General features: G+C 53.1%; 1 protein-coding gene across 3 annotated transcripts in view; it reads right to left on the bottom strand.

Annotated features, from left to right (window-relative positions):
* Positions 1-22,770, bottom strand: part of SMOC1 (SPARC related modular calcium binding 1) — a 148,129-nt gene that overhangs the window by 3,494 nt on the left and 121,865 nt on the right. For all 3 annotated transcript variants that reach the window (XM_059373486.1, XM_059373488.1, XM_059373487.1), the window contains exons 8-11: positions 15,794-15,986; positions 15,135-15,217; positions 13,273-13,378; positions 4,141-4,385 (exon numbers count right to left, since the gene is read on the bottom strand). In XM_059373486.1, coding sequence (XP_059229469.1) covers positions 4,141-4,385; positions 13,273-13,378; positions 15,135-15,217; positions 15,794-15,986 — 627 coding nt within the window. The remainder of the gene's footprint in view (positions 1-4,140; positions 4,386-13,272; positions 13,379-15,134; positions 15,218-15,793; positions 15,987-22,770) is intronic.

Below are 22,770 nucleotides of genomic sequence, written 5' to 3'. Positions count from 1 at the left end.
AGAAACTGAGATGTCCAATTTTACAGATGAGGAAACGAGCCTGGGAAGAGAGTGATGGGCTCGGGAACCAGCAGGTGGGCAGGGACAGAATCCCACGTGACTCAGAATCCCATCATTCATCGGCTCTGTCCAGTGGCCGCTTCTCTCAGTTGAGAGCAGGAAGATTCACAGAAAGAGAGAGGTGGCGGGAGGTGCCTTAGCTGAGCCACCGGGCCAAGCAGAGACTTGGAGAAAGGAAACGCTGGCCAGGGAGGACCCAGCCCTCACTTGGGGAGACTTAAGGCACTAATCCTTTACCTAAATCTCGTCATTTACCCTGCGGGGCCACTTTATATGATAGTTACGAAATGATCCAATCATCCCCATGTTATGATGGGGCCACTGAGGCTTAGCTTTTATGTGTGAAGTGAACTCAGGCCTGGCTCTGCCCCCCCAGCACCACGCTCTTAGGGGCATGGGGGTGTGGGGGAGGAAAGGCCGGAACCCGGCGCATCCTTGGGCAATGCCAAAGGAGGGCTGGGAGGTCTCACAAATGCAGGAACTAGTCTCCCGTCTGCCGGCCTCACAGGACGGTGACCATCACCCTGACGAAGACGGTTTATTCGCTGGGGAGGACAAGCCAAGAAAGAAGGCCCGGCCCTCCGAACGTTTGACCCCTCATGCCGTGCCGACAGCTCGGCCCCCCAGTGCACAGTCTGCTGAGTAAAACTACCAGTGTTCACGAGGCATTTCCAGAAAATGTGGTCTCTGAGACCCAAAGCCACACTGGTTCCTAAACTACCTGTGCTCCCCCAGCCCCCTGGAGCCCCCCCACCGGGCCTGCAAGCCCCTCTCAGCCCACCAGAGGGCACCGTGTGTCACCAGATGGCCAATGCGGGGCTCAGGCCCCACGTAACCTTCTACCCAAGTGGCTTTTCTGCCACTCCCCAGAGCAGAGGGCCCCAGGGAAGCTGCCTTCAGCCCGTGGGTGCGCTCCTCTACTACTACCGGTTTCTTATGTGCGTTCACCACAGACTGGGTTACTGGGTTACTGGGCTAAGTGCCTCATAGGCACCATCTTGTTAAATCTTCACACCAAATCTATGAGGTAGATGCTATCACCTCCATTCTGCAGACAAGGAAACTGAGGCCAGAGAGTTTAGATGACTTGCCAGAAATTACAGGGCTAGCAAGTGGCAGAGCCGGGTCTGTCCGGCTCCAGAGCCTTTCTGTTCTTCACCCACAAACCTGGTCCCAGCCTCCCCTACGCCTCCCATTAATGGTCCTTTCTCTGGCAGGAGAAAGCACTCTGGGGGCATCCCTGGGCAACTTGACACGAAAGCCTCGGCCGAGTCTGGGTGAGGAGGAGCAGGGCTCCCTAAGTATCACATCCCAGGGGAAAGTTTTCCTGGGTGCTCCCCTCAGGTCTTAGGCAGCAGCCAGCGTTGGCAGACCCTGGCATCTGGCAAGGCTTCCAAGAAAGGCCCGGAAGCCCCACTCTGCTCTGCAGACAAGAGGTCCCCACCCTCGGCCTCTCCTTGGCTTCTGTGTGGTTCGTAGACTAGAGAGGACTGAGGACAGAGTCATTACAGACTCCTGTGAGTCCGTACCCCCTCGGTCCCTCCATGTTCCTGGGGCTGGGCTGCACACTAACACTGGGTGGGTTCCTCCAGTACGGACCCCTGCCCGTGCTCTGGGAGATGAGCGCAGACTCCAAGCTTCACTAGAGCGGGTGGCCCCCTCACCCATGAGGTCATTGGGCAGATAGGAACGGAACGGTGCCATGCCCGGTGCTGGCGGGGACACTGGAAAGGCCCGGCTACAGGGTGGGGATGCCGCTTCCCCAGGCAATAATCGTAAGAACAGGAATGTTGAACTTGTATCCAGTTCCTTCACTGTCCCTGGGGCTGAATAAATGCTTCCACTCACTGTCCCACTGAATCAGCACAATAATCCTATGGGGTAAATACCCTGGTTATACCCACTGTACAGATGAAGAAACCCAAAGCCAGAACGGTTGTGTGGTTTGTATACGGTGAAGGAGCGAGTCTGTAGCTGAGGCAGGGTTGGAGCCATGACATTGTCCTGCATCCTGGGGGAACACACAGAGCTTCCTCGATCACACAGGAGGGGCTGGAGCAACGAGCTCACTCCTCCAGGGTCACAGGCCCCAGAGGCAGGGCCAGAACCAGCTGTGGAGTGGGGAGGTCTCGAGACAGGGTCCCTAGTCTAGGTCATTCATCCACTTCCTGGGCTACCCATTGGGTTCAATGACAACTGAGGGTTAGTGCCAGGGAAAGCCCTTGTGTTTTCTCCCTGGGCAAGCTCAGCTTTATCAAAGCTTCTACTTCAAATAAATTGGTATGACCTGCCCAGACCCCTCACCTGCACTAGAGAACCACCCATCCTTCAGGTGCCTCCAACTTGACATGTCCAGACCATACTGGTTGTCTCCCTGCTGCCCCACGTGCTCTGCTCCTCCTTCCACGTCGCCCAACTCTGTGAACAGACCCCCCCCCCTCCAGTTGCCCGAGCCCACCTTCATCGCTCTATCCACTTGGTCACCAGAACCACAGCTCGAACTATCTCGAATCCACTCGCTTCACCCCTGCTGTGCCTCTGTCATCTCCCGCCACAGCCTCCGGTGGGTGCCTTGTTCGTCTGCAAACCCATTTCCTGCACTGCAGCCTGAATGATTTTTTATTTTCTTTTTATTTTTTAAAAAGATTTTATTTATTTACTTGACAGACAGAGTCACAAGTCGGCAGAGATGCAGGCAGAGAGAGAGAGGAGGAGGAAGCGGGCTCCCTGCAGAGCAGAGAGCCAGAAGTGGGGCTCGATCCTAGGACCCTGAGATCATGATCTGAGCTGAAGGCAGAGGCTTTAACCCACTGAGCCACCCAGGCACCCCCTGAATGATTTTTTAAAGCAAAACCCATCCAGTCGTTTCTCTGCCCAAGCCCCTGTGACAGCTCTCCGCGGACCTTATGAAGTTGAGACTCGCCGCTTGCCTCCTCAGCCCCGGGCGGCTGCCACGTTCAAGTACGCATTTCAGCCCCACTAACATCTTCCTCTACAACCCGTCCTCGCCTCCACGCCTGCAGCCTTCAATTGCCATAGCTGAGAACCCCCACCCTCCACTGATGCACTGGCTTGGCCGTCTTGTACCCGTGGCTCGGGTATCGGTTTAGACCAGGGTTCAGCAAACGTATCTGTCAAGGACTAGGTAGTAGATATTTTAGGCTTTGTGGGCCAAGTAGAGACAGTCATTTGTTCTTCTTGGTTGAAAATTACATCCCTTTAAAAATATAAAAACCACGCTTAGCTCACAGGCCATACAAAAATAGGCCACGGACTAGATGGGGCCCCAGGGCCATGGCTGGTTTGGACATCACTTCCTGCACCAGGTTTTCCAAGGCCGTCTGCCCCTGAGCTAATTTCAGTGCTCCTACACGTGTTCCTACAATACTCCACACTTGTTCTATCATGACAGAGATGATTAGGTTTCCACCCAAATCCATGTTCTCCTCCTCTTCCTGGGCTCCCAGCCTTCCCTACTGTGGGGTGTGGCCTGGAGGCCGTTTTCCAACCCTGGGGATAGGAGAGGGGATGTGTCACTTCAGGACTGGCCCATAAAACTCCCGCACGGGCACGTGCACTGCTTTGTGCTTGACTCCCTCTGGCTGACTGGGAATGGAAATGACCCCCACGGTGACCTGGAAGCCCATAATAAAAATGACAAATCATTCTCGGCCAAGATCTCAGAGCGAGTGCACAGAGCAGTCTCCATTCCTATCTGTCCTCCTGGAAACACACACACTCACACACACACACACACACACACACGCACGCACACACCCCATGACCCAGAATCACATGCTGAACGATCACATGGGCAAGATGAACAAGTTTCTCCTGTGTTGAACCATTACATGCGTGGGTCTGCTAGTTACGCAGCTGGTTTATCCGAACGCACTCTCCCAGCACTCAGCACAATGTCTGTAAATACGTTCCTATCTATCTCCTTGGTAGACCATGGGAGGACAAGGATTTTGCCTGTGGACTCCTTCACTGCCCCAGGCATCTCTCCGGAGCCCCCTGTCCCTTTGCCCCCGTAGGCCAAGTTCTGGAAGGCCCAGGAGCCCGGGAGCGAGCACTCACCTTCTTTGCTAACACCCAGGCAGCCCTTCAGCTCGGGCAGCGAGATGACCTTGTCCTTGTTCAGGTCGCAGTAGTCAGTGAAACGCCGGGCGCACTTCTTGGGCTTGGCTTTCTTCTTCACATAGCGCTTGAAGGGCTTCATCTCACGCTTGTTGATGTCGTTGCTGCTGTTGCTGTCCAGCTGGCTGAAGTACCAGTGCACCACTCGCTCCTCCAAGGTGTGGCTGGGGTCCGGTTCTGCAAACCTGGGCCACAGGCAGACCCCCGCGCCGCCCCGAGATCCCCGCTCAGCATCCTGCTGGAGCCACCCGTCCTGCCACGGGTGTCTCCCACAAGGTCAGATGCCAGGGTCCTTGTGCTGCGCTGCCTGCGGCCGGGGAGAAATGGCTCCCCCGAGCCAAAGACCTCCCAGCCCCACACAGCCGGCAGCAGGATGGAGCTGTCCTCTCCAGCTTGACTCTCAAGACTGGACACTTTATTTTTCCAGGGTCCCCAAGCACATCCCTCTTATTACATCAGCCTGTCTCACCCTCTACCATAGCCAGGAGTGTTCCTGTACAAGATGGGGGCTCCAGATACACTGGTTAGATTTAATTCACCCAAGTAAAATGCAGCTGGCATCCAAGCTGTCCTCCTGGCCTGGGGTTCTCTGCAGGACAAGCTGCTGTTCCCATAGGAACATGAACACTCAGTAATCAGGACTATTATTGAGCATGCGCACACACCCAACACCAGGCCAGGTTCTGGGACAAACAACCCTGGCCTCAAACTCCTCAGCATCTTGCTGGGACAGAACCCAATATGCTGACGCCAGGCAGTAATGATTCGGTGTGAAGCTCCCAGGGCCTGAGCCTGTCAGGCACCAAGAACAGTAGGAACTGGAGAGAAGGCAGTTGTGATGGACACAGAGGTTCTGAACCTGACAAGTCCCAGACCTGCTAGGGGTGTGTCTCTCCACGCAGAGATTTTAAGACTGGAGGTCTGGGATGGATCTGGGAAGCCAAAGGTATACTGGAACCCCTGGAGATTTTGCTTAGGAGTACTAGACTATAGCAACCAAGAAGGCTTCCTGGGGTCAAGGTGCACAGTAATGACCACACATCTAACACCGTCCTGTCTACACAGCACATAAAGTGGAAAGACCAGTGTTTTTATGTGTAACAGTACATACGCCCTACCCATCCATTTGATTTACTGATGCCATTCAGGATGCTAGCTAATAGTTCAAACTTTTAGAGCCAGTGACAAGCCTGTTCCAGACCGGGTGACTGTAGCTTCTGCTCCCAGGGCTTGGCACTGAGGAAATATGGCTCAGGCCCTTGTGTTCAAAATCCTGGGCACCTTTCCCTTTGTAGGGGGGAGGAAGGTTCAGGTTGGGAGGCCAACACCTTCAAGTTGTCTGCAGAGCCCTGAGCAGAACTACAGCCCTGCTGTGGATCAGAAATGGAGGTGGAGGGGGTCACTGTCACACAGGGATCCCAGACCAGGGGCTCTGGGCTGCCAGCACATTCTGAAACCATCTCTGGCAAGAACAATATCCAAGGCACTTGCCAATACCTTGGGGTTCTTCCCTGGGGTTTCCTGAGTTTTCCAGAAGGGAGGAGACCATCTCTGACCCCACCCTTACAAACAAGCCAGCAAACTCTTTCCCTTTCCCATCCCCAGGTGACCTCAACATTTAGGGGAAAAGAAGTTTCATTACCACAAAAAGCCAGGCATTCCTGCTAAATGCCCGTTGCTAATTAACTGGATTGCAGTCCCGGGCCAGCACCCCTGGGCATCCTGGGCTCATTCCCAGACAGCGCAATTATCGCATCTGCCAGCAGAATGTCACCCCCATGGGTTTAATGCAGGGAGTACCTGGGAAGGTGCGAGGCACCGTACCCCCCTGGCTCTTTGGGGATCTACCTGGTCTGTCATGGCTCAGAAGGTCTTTGAAACAGACATGGAGTTACTCATTGTGGAACTCAGATTTTTGTTTCTGTTGGCACATGGTATTTTGGGGTTTTAAAACTTCCTTTACTATACCCACCATATTCACTCTCAAGCCTGCAGGGCAGACCAGGTGAGCAGCGGAAAATTCTCTCTCAAGATGTTCAAGGCACAGGAGGGAGGGTGGCTAGCTCCCTCTGGGGCACCCTGTCTGCCTGTGTTCCCCGAAATGCGAGGGAGGCGCCCGGGGCTGCAGAGAAGAGCCAGGACGAGCCCCCAGGGAGGCACTCCTGCATTCCCACGGAGCGCTCTCTGTCTGGGCCCCTCCAGCCAGGGGCCATGGGAGCCCTGTGGCGGCAAAGGCGACTCTTTCTTTAACCTTTAGGCTCCGCATAGCGCATAGCGTCATGTCTACCTAGAGGCTGGAATAATAAAACCTCAGTCGCTGAGCCGGGAAGGCATGAGGTCATCCCGCCCAGCCGCCCTGCCAGGAGAGGCCCACTGCCTCCAACACGTGTTGCTGGGGCTCCCGCCTGTCCGCTTCTCAGGGACTGCACCGAGGGAGCTCCCCCACCTTCCTTTGGGCCGGTCCACGCAAGAAGCAGCTCTTCGCCCCACTTTACAACCTCCCCCACACGGAGTGATCATCCTTTGGCTCCTGCTCCCTCTTCTTTCCTTGTCTTCTGACTCTCTCTCCCTGCCCTGTCACCCTTGTCCGCTTGGTCCTGCCCTCCTCACTCCCCCCAGCATCTTGCAGCCATGACCCCTGGCCTGACCTGGCCCTGGAGGCTCTGAGGATGCTCGTTTCCCAGGAGGAAGTCCTTTGAGGCCCCTTCAAGCAGTGCCTCTGGGTCCCTTGACCCTGTCACACCCTCAGCCTGTCCTGTGGGCCCCGAGGGGCACCCCTCTTCCTCATTCCTCCCCAGCTTGCCTAGGGCTCCCTGCTTCTGACCTCCTCTGACTTCCAGAAACCCACATCCCATCCACACTGCTGATCACAGAGCTCAGCTCTACGTGTGACAGTGACAGCTCTAGGGTCCTACTTTGGAACCCAGTGCTTTACCCTGGCCAAACTCCAAGTGCATTTAAAGCAAGAATTTCTCAGCGTTGAGGGATCACGGGCCCTTTCGAGAACCTAAACAAAGCTATGGTCTTCTCTGGAAAAATGCATATGCGTGTAGCACTCTGCTGACTGGACTCCCTAAACCTCATCCAAGCTCATGCACTCAGCTGAAGAATCCTTGATCTAGAGGGAAGGACACTGCAGCCATGGCCCCAGAAGAATGTTTAACCATAAGCCTTCTGGAAGAAGATGGGGCGAGATAGAGGACAGTAGCTGGACGGGTTTGGAAGCTGTTTCCAACAAGTATTTCCAACAAAACATAATGGAAAACTACTGAAGATATTTAGTCTAAAACTCTGAAAACCAGGTTTCTGGGTTTACAACAGCTTTAAGTCCATACCATGCGTCATACCAAATCAAGTCAAGACTGAGTTGGGTCAGGAGTCTGGGTTTGGTCAAACTGGCAGTGGGCGCGCATGCGCAAAAGACTCAAAGAGAGGTCTCAGTTAGCTAAGGAGAAGCTGAGATTTTCCCAGGGGAGTGCTGGCTGAGTGGGGCAAAAGAGCCTCCCCCCAGAGTTTCCAGAAATCTCTCAGTCTTATTGGAGTCCCTTCCATCAAAGTTAGATTCCCCCTAACTTATCCTTGACCTCAAAACCATACCCCACTGATCCCTCCAGCTCTTGCAGCCTTCCAGAAGTATCCTCTGAAAACACTGGCAGTTTGCACTCCTAGCTCCAGGCTGACTTACACTGGCACCAAAGCTCCAACCGTTCTCTCCCATATGTGCACCCAGCAGCCCCTAGAGATCAGAGTTGCTGGATTTCAAATCTGCTCATCGGGTGAGGGCTGGGGACCCTGCATCAGAGGGCGAGATGGTCCCTTACATCACTCCACGTCGGTGGTCCGTGCCACCGGCCTCCCTGCAGGGGAGGCTCTACTCTACTGAAAGGGTTCATTGCATGTGTAGAGTTATCCAAGCTTCCTTGGATATGGTATGGAAAGTCACACCCACAGGATACCAAATCCCAGATTTTGGAAAAACAAATCGTAAGACTGGTGGCAACTCTGTCTCTGAGCTGTTTGGGTGGCTGTCCTGTTGACTCCCACCTCCATGGATGAGGGAACCCACTCGAGCCAGGCGCCTCCCTGGTCTGGCCCCATTGAGTTGTCTCCCGAATGGAGAGGGGACAGGTGCTGCCCTTGTCCTGCAATGCTTTCAGTTTTGCTTCTGCAGCACCCTGCCAGGCCTGCCTTGGCAGCAACGCACAGCTGGAGAGCCAGGCCCATTCGCCCCGAGAAAACTTGCTTTGGCCAACATCTCGGGCCTTGCTCTGCTGTCCCAAGCAGTTTTAAAGAAGGTGAGGCAGGACGGCTTGGAAGCACTAGCCAAGCCAAGCAGACCAACTGAGCCCCATCTGGAGAGGAGTCTGGACCCTGCCAGCTGTGTGGGCGGGTGGGGCTGGGAAATGCCAAGTCAGCCACATTCCAGCTTCTTCCTTGCAAGGCCATCGACAAGTAGCTGCACTGGGCAGGAAGGAGGGAGCCACTGCGCGCACGGTCTCTCACCAGAAGGCTCACACAGCCCATCCCACCTCCCCTCAAAGTTGACTTTCTCTAGGGTGAGATGGAGAAAGGGGAGGGTTTCCCTGCTCGAGAAGATTCTGCCAGCTGGGATCTCAGAACTCTTCCTTGGGGTCTGATAAATGTTAATGGGGCACCATGGGAGGGCCGATCTGGGGCAGCTCTCCCCCTGGAGCCCCAGTGGGAAGGACCATGAGGATGATTCAATCATCCCGAAACCTTCACTGAGAACTGCCAGCTTCCAACGATACTTGCCGGCCACCCCTCCCAGCACTGACTGCAGGTGGTTCTGTGGACACCCCATTGCACTCTGCCTATTCTCAGATTTGGGCAGTACCGCTCCCCCACCCAAATCAGTCTGGAAGGCCAGAAAAGGAAGCAGCTATCTCCGCTCCCCCGCTCCCTGCCATGTCCTGTAACGAACAAATCATCTTGAAATCGGATTAATTTCGCTGCTAAAGCTTCAGCAAACCACCACCCCCTTCCCCCAGAGCTGTAGTGCGGCCTCTCCTCACCTGCCCCTCCAATGATGGCTGTAACCTTCCACACTCCATCTTGCTCCCTTCCCCATCCCGCGTCACCAGAGCCTTCAGGATGCTTCCTCCAAACACTCACCTAAATCACGGGCGTCGTGCTGCCCTGGCATGAATCCCCAGGTCCGGCATGATCTGGCCTCTGCCCAAACTACAGCTTCACCTTTTGCTTGCCTCCCAGATGGAAGCCGCACTTCTCATGGCTCCCTGCACGGGGCCCCATCTCACGGCTCCTAGGGCTCCTCTGCCCCAGTCCCTCTAGGTTGGACATTTCCCCTTCACACTGAGGATGTGGCTCAAATGTCATCTCTCTGAAGCCTCCCTCTCCGACCCTCCCACGCCCAAGTCCCTGAGGCACTTTCCTGCCCTCTGTTGCCCCCTGAGTTCATAGCGCAATCCCGAGATTGTATACCTCTTCTTTCAACCAGACCGAAGCTCCTCCAGGCCAGGGACTTTGCCTCTGTCCCTGTTTGCCCACAGAACTCCACACAGAGCTTATACCAGGGAAGGCCAGAGATGTAATAGTCTGTACAAAGCCTGAATCTCTAGACCCAACAGGTGGTAGGTCAGGGAGAAGACAGGACTGCTCTGTCCCCTCTTCCCGCTGGCCCCAGCAAATGGCCAGCCTTAATTACCAGACCTTGAGAGGAGGGAGGAGGGATCGGATGTGTCTTCCTTGACTTCAGCCTCCTATGCCTACAGTCCCAATGTTGCCCATATTCAGGGCCAAGGCCAGATCCCAGGCAGCCTGGATTCCCAACTTCTCTTCCATAGTCCTCTTCCAGATGTGCCGCCCAACCTTCAGCTGCCCTGTGCCTTGGCGCTTTCTTCATACAAAGGTGCCTATCTAGGGTCCATCCACACAGTGCCCCAGGTCTCTGGGGCCTGCGCAGAGTGCATTAGGGCCCTGGTGACAAAGGAGGGCCATGGTGGATGATGGCCTCATGATGAGTCTTGCAGCAGGTAGAGAACCCTCTGATGGGTAGGATAAAAAGGTACCTTCAGCTGCTTATTCATTCAACGGATATTTTATTGGGCATCTACTATGTACCAAGGACTATTCCGAGTGCTAGGAACACAGCAGGGAAGAACGCAGCCCATGTTCCTTCTCTATAAAACTTAGATTTTCATTCAGTAGGGGTGAAACAGACAATAAATAAACCAGCAAAATATCAGCTAGTGTACGTGCTCAGCTGAGAAATTAAACAGAGGTGTGGAGATAGAAGGTGACCGACAGCTCCTTTAGACTGGCTGGTTGCTGAGAAGGTGACATTTAAATGGATAGTCGGGGCTGGTCACAGAAAGAAGGGGCCTGATATTCCAGGCTGTAGCAGTAGCTGGCATGGCGGCCCGGGGGGCAGGCAGGAACCTGGAGGGTTCAGATTCAAGGTCTGTTGGAGGTACTGAGAAAGACAGCGGCTGGAGCACAATGAAGGGAGGGAGGACATGGCCAGTGAGACCCTCCTGCAGGGCCAGTTCAGGTCAGAGCTAGAACTCGCCTGAAATATAGTGAGAGAGACCTTGGAGGACTTGAAATCCAGGAAGTGGCCTCCTGTACAAGTGCTTCTCTCTGCTTCATCCTGCGTCCCCTTGCCCCCGCCTAGATTTCTAGTCTATTTCTTGATTCCCCTCGCCTGTATTATGATTATGAATACAGCCTCTAAGTAACACAATTCCCCGTGTGATTCAAACCTTTCATTCCCATCAAAACCAAATACGATCTGGCATATTAGGAGCTTAAAATGGAAAACATGTTTAGGAAAGAATGTTTTTTTAATCTTTTCCCAAGTTTATATCTGTATTACACCTTAAAGAGAGGGGTTTTTTTCAAAAGAAAAAAGAAAATCTCTTCCCTAAAGACACATGGATATTAAAAACTGTGATTAAAAACATCATACACTTCTTAGTTTTTATTTTCTGCAAAGATCCCTTTGGCCTGCAATTTGAGGGCAAAGCATCAAGTCCTGATGTCCCCTAGCCAGGGGCCCCTGCCTGTGCCCTCAGTCCCTTGTGGGTCCCTTACCCACTGGCCCAGGACCCGTTTAGTTCTGGTACTTCCCTAATGCCCTTAGTCCACCTGGGGCCCAGGCCAGACCATGCTCAAGGGGCGGCTCCCAAGAAGCAAGTGGGACACACTTGAAATCTTGCCTCCTCAGGAGCACTGTGGAAACACAGGCAGGCTCCCCAAGTGGCTGGTCAGGGCCGCCAGCTCCAGGGGGCTGTGGGGGCAAAGCGCCCAGACCTGGACCTCTGAAGCCCATGCCCCCTCCTGGATACTTTTCCCACTCTCTTCTAATAAACAAGTATCTCATCCCCATTTTTGCCTGAAACAACAGGTATTCCAAGCATAAATCACCACGGCATGGACTACTAAGTAAGTTTTCACCATCTTCTCCCACCGACCCTTCTTGGAAGTCTGGCTACGGTTCTCTCCACCATAGCTGCTCAGTGGTTGAGCGCCTGCAGCTGCCCCCAAGCAGCCCCCTCTGCCAGCCTGTCAGGCCCTCTCCATCGTCTCAGACATAGGGCTGGGTCTCCTGGGGAGGCTGATCCCATCCACAGGGTGTGTTAAACCAGAAACCAACCCGAGAGCTCACAGGCCCGTGGGGCTCCTGAGAGGGCGTGCGCTGGACTGGTAGCTTCCGAGCGGCACCCAGGAGGTGGCAAGCTCTGCATTCATTTGGACATGACCTAACCTTGGGCTTCCTGGACAGCTGCCCACACCTGCCTCAGGTGGCAGCATCACTGACAGCCCTGTTTCCCTGCGCCGGACACATGCCCTGTGGTTCTGTGGCTCGCTGGCCAGGCAGCCATGCCAGGGCCTTTTACAGGCCTGGGCCTGTCACCATGCGGGCACTCCTTGCCCTGCTGACGACAGCTATGCCTCTGGGCAGAGGTGAAGGGACTCGCCCTGCTCCCCATCGGTGAGCCTCGGAGCAGGCTGCCCAACCCTGCCGAGCCTGGCTACTTCTTCCACTGCTGAACCCCTCCACATTCATCCCCTGTTGTGCCTCCTCTCTGGCTTCCATGCTCCCAACTGTCCCTTCTGTCTCATCTGTTGCACTCTCCTCTCCTCCTCACCCTGTCCTCCTGGCCCAGGCCTCCTGGACTACGGATACTCTCTTTCTTGGAGCCCCAGTATTCTTTCCTTTTTCCTGATGACTCCCCTTCTTTTGCTGTCTCAGTCCTACTTGTCCAGCTATCACCTCCTCCAGGAAGCCTTTCTGATTCTTCCAGACTGAGTTGGCAAATCCTTCCCTGTTCTTTCACCTCATTTCTCATACTTAGGATGCAATTTGCAAATATCTATCTACAGTCTAGGGTGCCCACCAAGCTGCAAACTTTAAAGACAGGAACATGCCTCACATCCTGCATTCCCAGGCCTTAGACCAGTGCTTGGCATGCTGTGTACGTTCACCAGGTGCTGAATGGATAGATGGGTGGATGGATGGGTGGGTGGATGGATGGATGGATGGATGGATGTGTACTCCAACCACTGGCCTAATGGGCTAACGAGTGCGTGCTGGGATGCGGGTCATGGTGCATGTGTGCATTTCAGCCTCATTTAGAACTGCCTTCACCTACATATCGTCCCTTGAACTAGGATGGATTTGGGTATGACAATGTCCAACCTCCCAGCTGGAGCCCTTTGGATTTTCAGGAAGTCAAAAAAGCTCATGATGCCTGCCTTCTTGGAAGAGAAGAAACTCACTAAGTGCTCTGTCCTTCCTTTCTGCTCCTGTTACATACCCCTTCCTCCTTCCTGCGACTGAGGACTCTCACCCCAATGCATCCACTCCTGAGACTAAGGTGCTGGAAGTCTCCAGACGCCCTGAGCTTGCCTGTCATCAGGTAACTAGAAGGCAGAAGCAGGCAAGTCCCCAAGAACCGGGAGGAGAGAGGATCAGAAGATCTTTGGCAGAAGGTGGGACAGGCCCCTGCCCTGCCTAGCCCCTCCCCACTTCTGAAAAGTCAGGGACACACCTCCCCCGCTAGGCCTGAGTCCTTCTCACATTCTCACCTCCCACCTCCAGTAGGCGCTGCTGAGTTAATGGCCTGCACCATGTCAGTGGTGAGAGCATCCAGGAGGCTGGTGATGAATTCCATCTTCTTCCCTTCTGGACAGCCTGAAAGATAAAGTGAGATTTAAAGGCAGCTTCCAGGTAAGTAATCAAGCAAACGGTTTCTTCAACTGCCACCATTTCCCAAACCTCCCCAGGTCCTTCTTGCCCAGCCAAATCCACTCTGGGAACTATTTATGGCTCAGATGAGTCTCATAAACCCCCACAGTTCCTCTACCCACCGCCCACAAGGGACCCGCAGAACAAATGGAAAATCATGCTTTCACTTTTCTTCCGTTCCACAAATTTTTGCTGAGTATCAACTGAGGCGCTATGTCAAATGTTAGGGATTAGGTACACAGGGTCCCTATCCGCCCAAGTTCAGAGTCTGCTGGGAACGCCAGCTAGCTCGGGGAGAGTCTGACCAGGTGGTCACGCTAGAGCGTCACAAACACTGCTCTCCTGAGAACGAGCAGGTGCTGAGGGGGCACAAGGAACGAAGATGTCCCCCAGTGGACGGAGGTGACTCAAGTAGCCCTACCAGTTTATCTGTCCAAGAACCATCTCCTTTCTTCACTTCTGTCTCATCCAGCTCAGATGATGATAAAACCTCCCTTCCTTTCTAGTTTGTTCCATTGCTTGGTTTCGGCAAAACCCCAGTCTCTCCCCCATGCATTAGCTCTGCTGGTGTGAACAACCAGATAGGTGGGCATCCCTGTATATTCATGACTGCTGGCCCCCACTGGGCCCTACGGTTATTCCCACAACCCTCCTCTCTGCGGTGACAGCTCTGTCTTCCCTCCAGCAACCCACTCGGTCTCTGGTGAAGCGCCATCTTCTCAGAGAAGCCCCGGACCTGGAACCACAGTCTCCCTTCACGTCTCACGGCTCACGGCTCACGGCTCTTCCCCTTCAGAGCACCTGCCACGGCTCTTTATACCAGCTTGTATTCATTTATTTGTATCTGTGTCCTCAGCTGTGGGAGCCTCGTGCTGTTCAGAGCCCTTGATCTCACCCTCATGCCCGGCACATGGCGGAATTTCAGTTCATGCTGTTGGGGGGGGGGGGGACCCGAAGCGGGTACTCTGGCCTCTACAACTCCAATCTCTCGGGACAGACTGGTTTTCACAACAGGACTTTCAGGAGATTCTGCTTTTAGTTCTCAGGGTGGAGTCCTGACAGGGAGTGGGGAGGGGGCCCAGCTCCCCTCAGCGCAGGTCGGAGTCTGTGCTTGCTAAAGACTACCCTGTTCCAAGCCACCAAAATTTAGTGACCTTCCTGTCACCCGCTGGCAGAGCACACTGTAAATATGAAAAACCCCTCACAGCAGCCAGCTGGAGGCTCTGGGCCCCCTACCTGCGCATCTTGTGTCACATCCCAGTGACAGTGCTGTGCTACTGGGATGGTTGTGAAAGCATAGTACTGGGCTGGCCACGGACACTGCCCATGCCCCTCAGGACAGCCCCTCCCTGAAAGCTCTCCTCTCAGCCCCTGGAACACTATCCCAATCACCCCGGATGGACAAAGAATTGCAGGATCGCAAGAATATGATTTTAACCCAATGGCTACATTATGAAGATAAAAGCTAAGAGCAAGGAGGAGGAACAAATGGCTCAAGGGCACCGGCGTCCTTAGGGATGAATCCCAGCCTGGATGCAGGTCCCAAGGCTCCTGGGAGGCTTTGCCCCACCCCCCAACCCCCATGCCATCCTACAAAAGGGGAGACAGAGCCAGAGCAGAGGAAGGAGTTGCTTGGGCATGATGGGAGGTGCAGGAATAGGAAGAGAGGAGGGCATCAGCAAGGGGCAGCCTTGTCTCCCACCTGGCAGCTCCCTGTCCTTGAAGGGATCGTCCACCTCCGCACTCTTGGCCCTGGCATCGCTCTCACAACTGGGCATCACGTAGCTGGGAAGAGAGACACGGGAGTGGGGGGAGGGGTGAGGAGGGGCCAGGAACCTCATGAGCCCGCTGGAGCCACAGCTGGTAGCAACCATCCTGTTGCCACTGAGCTTAGAACTCCCAGGGCAGGCTGCGGATTATCTCCTGCGCTGTCCAGCAGCTGCCCAATCCTGGTAGCAATGTTCCCACAGAGACATGTTGGGGCATGTCCCCAGTTGTCACTCAAGCAGAGCGATGTCACCTTGTGTCTGCATGCAGGACTTTTGGGATCTACAGAACCTAGGGACTCAGGCAGGGCCTTAACCTCCTCACTAGTGCACTGAGGTTCCAACCTGCTTCTCCAAGGTCACTCGTGCACTGAGGTTCCAACCTGCTTCTCCAAGGTCACTCAGCTAGAAGGAATAGAACTGTGACCAGAACCCAGGACACAGTGCAGAAACATTCTCCTAGTGCCTTGATTCCCACCGGGCCAGGCAAGCAGGGAAATGTGGAGCTAGCCTAACAGCAAGCTTCTGCTCCTCCCCCCGGGGTCCATCTCAGGGACTGGACAGGCTCCGGGTGTGTGGGGTGGGGAGGGCTTACCGCGTGGAGGTCCCGGGCAGTGGGCGCCCCGTGTCCACCAACACACACCAGCAGTAGCCAGTGGACTGGTGGCATTGCACAGGCTTGTAGAGCCCCCCGGGGGCGCACTCGGGGATGACAATGCCCTCCCGGGGATTCTGCCTGGCCTCTTCCAGGGCGCTCTGCCTCTCCTGGTCACATGAATGGACTCTCTCTGCAAGAGAAGAGGCAGCCTGTGGTGACTCGCACTCTTGCAGCATATCACTCACTGCTGCTTTCCCAGCAAGGATCCAGCCTGGCCCCAAGCAACAGATGGCTGGGGAATCACCCGGCAGAGAGCTGTGGCTCCCGCAGGGGCCTTGCACAGGCCCCCAGAGTGGGGGTGGGGATGGAGTGGGGGTTTGGAGGCCCAGAACCTCCCCAAAGCCTCTCCACTGCCAGGGTTCGTTAGCATTCACACGTAGTTGGAGAAGTTCCTTCCAGCAGGGCCACAAGCCAGCTGGGGGCTGCAAGGCTGCTCCTTATCTGAACAGCAGTTTGCCCTGGGGGGGGGGAATTCCTGACTGTTTTCAGAGTGGTTCCCGCTGAGGCTCCTCTCCCGGCTCTGGGAGAGGCAGAGGTGCAGAAGCCTAACCCCTGAGAGCTGAGGAGCAGACGCAGGAATGCCCATGTGTGCGGACACTCTCCCAAGCCCAGACCCAGCAGGACTGAGCCACAGCCGCCAGCCTTGGGGGAGCGACGCTCAGCGCCCAACAGGAGCAGAAACACAGCCCAAGCCCACTCCTTCCCAGGCTCCAATAGGGCTGGGCAAAGTAGGCTCGACAGGCCCGAGGCCAAGACATGGTGCTGCTCTATCCAGTGGGAGAGAAAGACGCCCACAGGAAGTGTCTGTGCTCAGCGGCTGCGGGCAGCCCATGAACACGTCTGTACAGCCAAACCTGGATTCCCCGAGCCGGGCCCAGGCTGTGTGCGGCGCCCCGAGCCGGGTCCCTGGCCTGAAAACCCCACCCACCAGTCTATGACCTGCCTGATGTCCCTTTCCTGTTGGGTGGTTCTTATGTTTTCATTTGTTTTGCTGTTATTAAAAAATAAATAGCATTGGGTTTCTTTTCTTGGTATAAAAAAAATTGTGAAAACCCCAGAATCCCATGGAAATTAAACACCGCCTGCCCTAGACCTTCTGTCTTGCACCTATGACATGAAAAAATACATATGCCCACATCCACTTGTTTTTTTTTTTTAATAGTAAAAGGGGTCACATCATAAACCTGAACTATTACTCTCTTTTGTCTATTTCTTTATTATATCTTTATTTCCTTCACGAACATGATGGCCACAGCTTTCCTCTTGAAGATGACAGGAATAGTCTTGAGCATCCCATGAAATGTTAACAGTGTGTTAATAAAAATATGTTCTTCGAGTCAGGAAGCCGGTATCAGCAGCCTGGAGGTTCACGGAACTCATTGAAGAGCCCAAACGGTCCAAGTCACAGCCACTGAACTCAACAGGAGCCAAACCTTTGAACCGCAGCTCCATCAGTGACCCACAGACGAGCAGCGCAGGTGTTTCAACAAAGCAGGTGCACGCGGAGCCGCGAAGCAGTCCCACGCGGTCTCCGGGAAAAGTCACACAATGGGCAAAAGATTCTTCTCCCAGAAAAAACGTGGAAAAGCGACAGTCCCTTGATTCTCCGTTGTTGCGGGGGTGGGGGAGGGAATGTCTGCTTAGTGCCCTAAAGACATCTCAGGGGGAGGAGGCAGGTGAGCAAAACACATTCACAATCAAAATATAACTTTGAATTTGGAAAATGAAAAAGAAAATACTACTGTTCTTATAAAGTAAATACAGCACAACTAAACAGAACTCCTATGGCTAGAGGAACAGGAGTCTGTAAGAGCAGACAGACTCCAGAGGAGGGATTCTGAACCTAATTAGAACTACCAGCGGAAGAGACTCTAGAGGCAGCTCAAATAAGAGACAGAAATTGATGAGTAAGAGACAGAAATTGATGGGTTTACCGGAGACATGAAGTTGGCTTAAAGGCCTAGAATCCTGCCTTGGGCCCCTGGCTTGGATGATGCAAGAGTTTTTCAAGAGCTCCCACCATCCCAGTTTGGTTACCTTACTTCCCGACCTCATATTTCATGCCTTGAGAAAGGCGACGGAGGAGCAAAACCAAAGGAAAACAGCTTTTTACTGGCACCATGTTCATGCAACAACCCCGACAGAGGCTTTAAATTAAGATTCTCTGGGCCAACATTCTAAAGCCATAAATCAGCCCAAAAGCGAGAGGCAAAGAGAGTGGGGGCGGGGGGAAACTTTCCCAGGGGCAGGGGGAACGATCACCTGACTTCACACCGTTGGGGATCCCGAAACTGCAGAAATGAGGAGAGAAGTCATTTAAGAGGAGGCGGCATCCCATGGTTTGGGGGCTGTCGACAGACTTCTGGAAGTCCTTGAAGGCTGCCCTGAACGGTGTGCTGCCAGCCTCCACAGAAGCTGCATGGAGTTCGATGGAGAATAAAAACCTCACAAGGGACACCTCTTGCTAATTTGGAAACATGGGCCTGGCATGGAATTAGAGAGAAGGCTATGTCTAGGGGTGATGGCCTGTTGGCACATTCGCTTGCTACTTTAGGACAGGCCCTGAAAATTCCAGATGCCCCTCTAAGAAAGAGACAGGAGAAATTTATAATCATAACCACTAACCATTTGTGAAGAGTACCCAGAAAATTTATCTTCCAAAAGAGATCTCCCTTAAGACCATCTTTATATGCATAACAGTCAAAGCAAATATTCATTGAGTAGTACGTGCCCGGTGATAGACGAAGGGCTTTGCTTGCTTATTCTCTTTGTCCATCTGAGGGGGGCACTAGGACTATGTCTATTTTGTAGACTGAGCTGAGCTTTGGGGGGATTCATGAATTTTCCCAAGTGCACTCAGCCAGAGGAGAGAGCTGGGACCCCAGTCAAGAGCTTCTGACAGTTGAGCCTGTCTTGCTAAATTTTAGACACAGGTTGCTGCCTCTAATAATTTGCGCTGGGAGAAAAATGAATTTATCTTTAGCGTGACGTTCTCTTGGGTCAGTCACTCTGCAGACTCCCCATATCTGCCACATTCCAAACCAAGTGTGTAAACGCACGCATTTGCCCATTAACACGGCACAGCTTCTTCTGAACCAATGGTTTTTCTCAGCCTGAACATACCACACTTCTTGTACCCAAGTATTTTTGCCTCTTTGCTGTGGAACTGAAAACCTAAAGCCACATTTGTCACTCACCTGCCATCAGAGGACACAAAACGAAGACGAAGAGCTCACACCTGTTTCAGGGTTTACAGGGGGCCAAGCTTAGAACTAGGCACTTGGCTTATATTAAGTCACTTCAAGCTCACCACAAGCCTCAAGATAGGTGCTATTATTACCCTCAGGGAGCAGAGAAGGACCCAAGAACGCAAGCTGGCTGCAGGGTTTCCTCAAGGTCATACAACTAGGGAGTAGCAGAGCGGGGGAGCCCCCCTGGGAGTCTGCTCCCAGGCTTTGCTCCCTACTACCCCTCTTCAACACCATCTCTCACTGCCAGATGCTAGTCTGATCTTCATTCGATTCCCAATTCTTCTTTTCCTTGGTGTGGCAAATAGTTAGAAAGGGGCTCCGGTGAATCGCACCTCAGACCCCTTCACCCAGACGCTGACTGGCCTGAACCAAGGGAAAGGGCAGGTGGGAGGTACAGCGTGTCCCTTCCAGGCCTAGGCCTTTAGGGGCCTTGCAACCTCACTTTCCACTTTCTTAGAAGCTGCCCTGAGAACAGCACAGAAGGAAGCCAGGCCAGCCCACTGGAAGATGAAAGGCACAGAAGAAAACAGGAGTCACTCAGTCTGCAGCCAGCCCGACCGCCAGAGGCGTGCCCTTGGCCATCTTGGCCACCCAATCCCATGGACCCTCCAGCTGGATGAGTCCAGGAGTGAGTTCAGACAGAGCCAGCCAGGGAAACACGCAGCCAATCCACAGAAACATGATAAATTAAAGGATAAATTATTTTTGTTGTCTGCCATTTAAGTTTTGGGGTGGACTGTTACACAGCAGTAGCATGTGAAACACCTTGACTTGCTCAACTCCACATTGATCACTTTACTCCTTATACAAGGACTTTTGTAGGTTCTCACACCCTTCAGTCAATCAATCAATAATAGCTCAATCAATGGATTATTCCTCCAGTGCTTCTCCAGAGGTCATGCAAATATAAACCAGAATGTATCAAGGGGCAAAACTCATTCTGTATCTGAGGAGACAGAAGCCAGCCCCCTCCGTAGGGCTGCTGTCACCCTCTGCCCTTCTGGGCCACCTCCCAAAGGAATATTAAAATCTACCTCCCAAAGGAATATTAAAATCTACAACTATCCATTTTCCCAGGTACCAAGAAATCACTTTGCAATCACTCAAGACAAGTGGTCTCCTTCAAGGGTCTCTTCCTGACCTCTGGTTCAGAGAGGGAGGTGCCCAGATGGGGACGCCCCTGCTTTATAACATTCTGTCCCTGCTTCAGAAACTTCAGGGAAGTATGACAACATCAGAAGGTTTGGCCTGATGGTGAGAAGGGCCAGGCCCATCTGCGAACACTTGACAGAGAGGGGAGCGGTCAGGGCCGGCCAGGGGGCGAGCGGAGACAGGAAGACACATTCTCACATACTCACGCACCCCCCGCCCCATGATCCAGTGCCAGGATGGTACGGAAGAGAGACGAGAGCCATGTCACTCCTCGCCCGGCAGTGGGGGCTTTGAGTTCCATCAACACACCGCTGTCTGCCTGAGAGAAGAAATATGACAGAATACTGTCCCATGGAAGAAATGAGGACACGGCCCAGCTCTGGCCCCCAGAAAACACGGCCTTCTAAGCTGTCACTTACTCCAGCACCAGGGCAAAGCGGGCCTGAAGCGGGGCGGGAGGGGCAGGGAGGGGGACAGGGGAGGGAAAGACGAGGCTGAACCAGACAAAACCTAAACCCCGTCTGCAGGCCCAGGGCACGGGTTCTCGCGTGTCCCGCCAAGACAGGATAAGCATGGAGAACAGCTCTGTCTGCTGTGGCTAGCCCCTGCCTCTGCGCCTCTCAATTACTTGTGGTAATTAGGAGCAAAGGAGAGCATGGACAACCTAAATCCTCAGTTAATCCCCAATCCTGATTTTAGCCCAGAGTTTATCCTTCTGTCCTGGGAACTTTTTCTCCTTTATCGTTTTTCCCCCCTTTTTTTTCTTCTTTCCTTTTTTTCTTTTTTAAACAAAAATGGCCAACAAACATAAACATTAGAGGATTCAAGTTTCAGGTCCTTGGGCTGGTCTTTCTTTCTGGCTGCTGCCTTCCAGAAGAGGAACTGGTAAAGAAAGGAGCAGAGAGAAAAGCTGAGACACTGCGTAACCCAGGCCTGCAGGTATCCGAGAGCCAGTCACGTCGTGAACTCTTTGGAGAAAGAACAGGGGAGCCTCATAGCGATGGAGGCAGGGGGGAAGAAGGCAGTTAGTCAGGGCTGGGCAGTAGCAATCAGGGTTCTTCAGAGTAAGAGAACCAATTAAAGACCTATATCTACGGGCACCTGGGTGGCTCAGTGGGTTAAGCTGCTGCCTTCGGCTCAGGTCATGATCTCAGGGTCCTGGGATCGAGTTCCGCATTGGGCTCTCTGCTCAGCAGGGAGCCTGCTTCCCTTCCTTTCTCTCTCTGCCTGCCTCTCCGTCTACTTGTGATTTCTCTCTGTCAAATAAATAAATAAAATCTTTAAGAAGAAAAAAAAAAAAGACCTACATCTTTACCCAGATATCTAGATCTGTCTGTATCTAGACCCCTCTCTCTATATATATATATATATATTCATATATATATTATCTTTCTATATAAATTAATATATATACATATATGCATGTGTGTGTGTGTGTGTGTGTGTGTGTATAGGCACTATAGCCTAGCCAAGTTCACATATATATGGAGTTATATAGAGAGATAATATGTATATGAATATATTATCTATCAATCTATCTATATATATACATAGAGAGAGAGGTATTTATTTTAAGGAATTGGCTCACATGATCATGGGGCTGGCAAGTGGGAAGTTTGCCGGGTAGGCCAGCAGGCTAGAAATTCAAGTAGGAGTGATCCTGCAATCCCGAGTCCAAAATCAATAGGTCAGGCCAGCAGGCTGGAAACTCAGGCAGGAGTTCTATGCTGCAGGCTGGAGGCAGAATTCCTTCTTCAGGAAATCTCAGATTTTGCTTTGAAAACTTTCAATGGATCGGACGACGCCTTCCCACGCTGTGGAGGGTCATCTGCTTTACTTAAAGTCAACTGATTACAAATGTTAATCTTTTCTAAAAAAACAAAAAACAAAAAACAACCTTTGCAGCAACGTCTAGACTAGTGCAGAAACAGTCTATCGGTCTAGAAACTGGGCACTGTACCCTAGCCAAGTTCACACACCAAATGAACCGTCACAAGGTCCATATGAAAAATGAGAGCAAGAAAAAAACCCAGTCTTAGAGAAAACCATACTCAGAAGAACCAAGAAGAGTCACGGGCCATAGAAATGTGCACTGGGAAGGTGTCTTGATGACTGAGGCAATATTCCTGGAGAAAGAACCAGAGGCTCTCCTCCTAGTGGAGGCACGGTTGGTAACGAAGGGCAGCCGCCCAGGCCATCCTGACCCAGAACTGCTTCCATAAGAGGAAAGGAAGTGGGAAGATGACGGAATGGAGGACACTGGGCCAAGAGAGGAGGGTGTCCCCAGAGCATCGGACCTAACACGGATCCTGAGTGACCCATGAGATTAGGGCTCATAGGATGCAGTGGAGGTCAGGGGCCTTGGTGGACACACGTTATCACATGGTCTGGTACTGGGCATAGGTTGGCACCGAGTCAGCCTCTGGAGAGGCCACGGAAGTTCTGGGAGACATAGTAAGACGAAAGAACTAGCCCTGAGGTCTTAACCTATCCTCACATCAGGCCTTCCTC

The sequence above is a fragment of the Mustela nigripes genome, chromosome 13 (assembly GCF_022355385.1).
Source record: "Mustela nigripes isolate SB6536 chromosome 13, MUSNIG.SB6536, whole genome shotgun sequence".
NCBI lineage: Eukaryota > Metazoa > Chordata > Mammalia > Carnivora > Mustelidae > Mustela > Mustela nigripes.
Note: the sequence above shows the minus strand (reverse complement) of the source record. Positions and strands in the feature narration are given on the sequence as shown.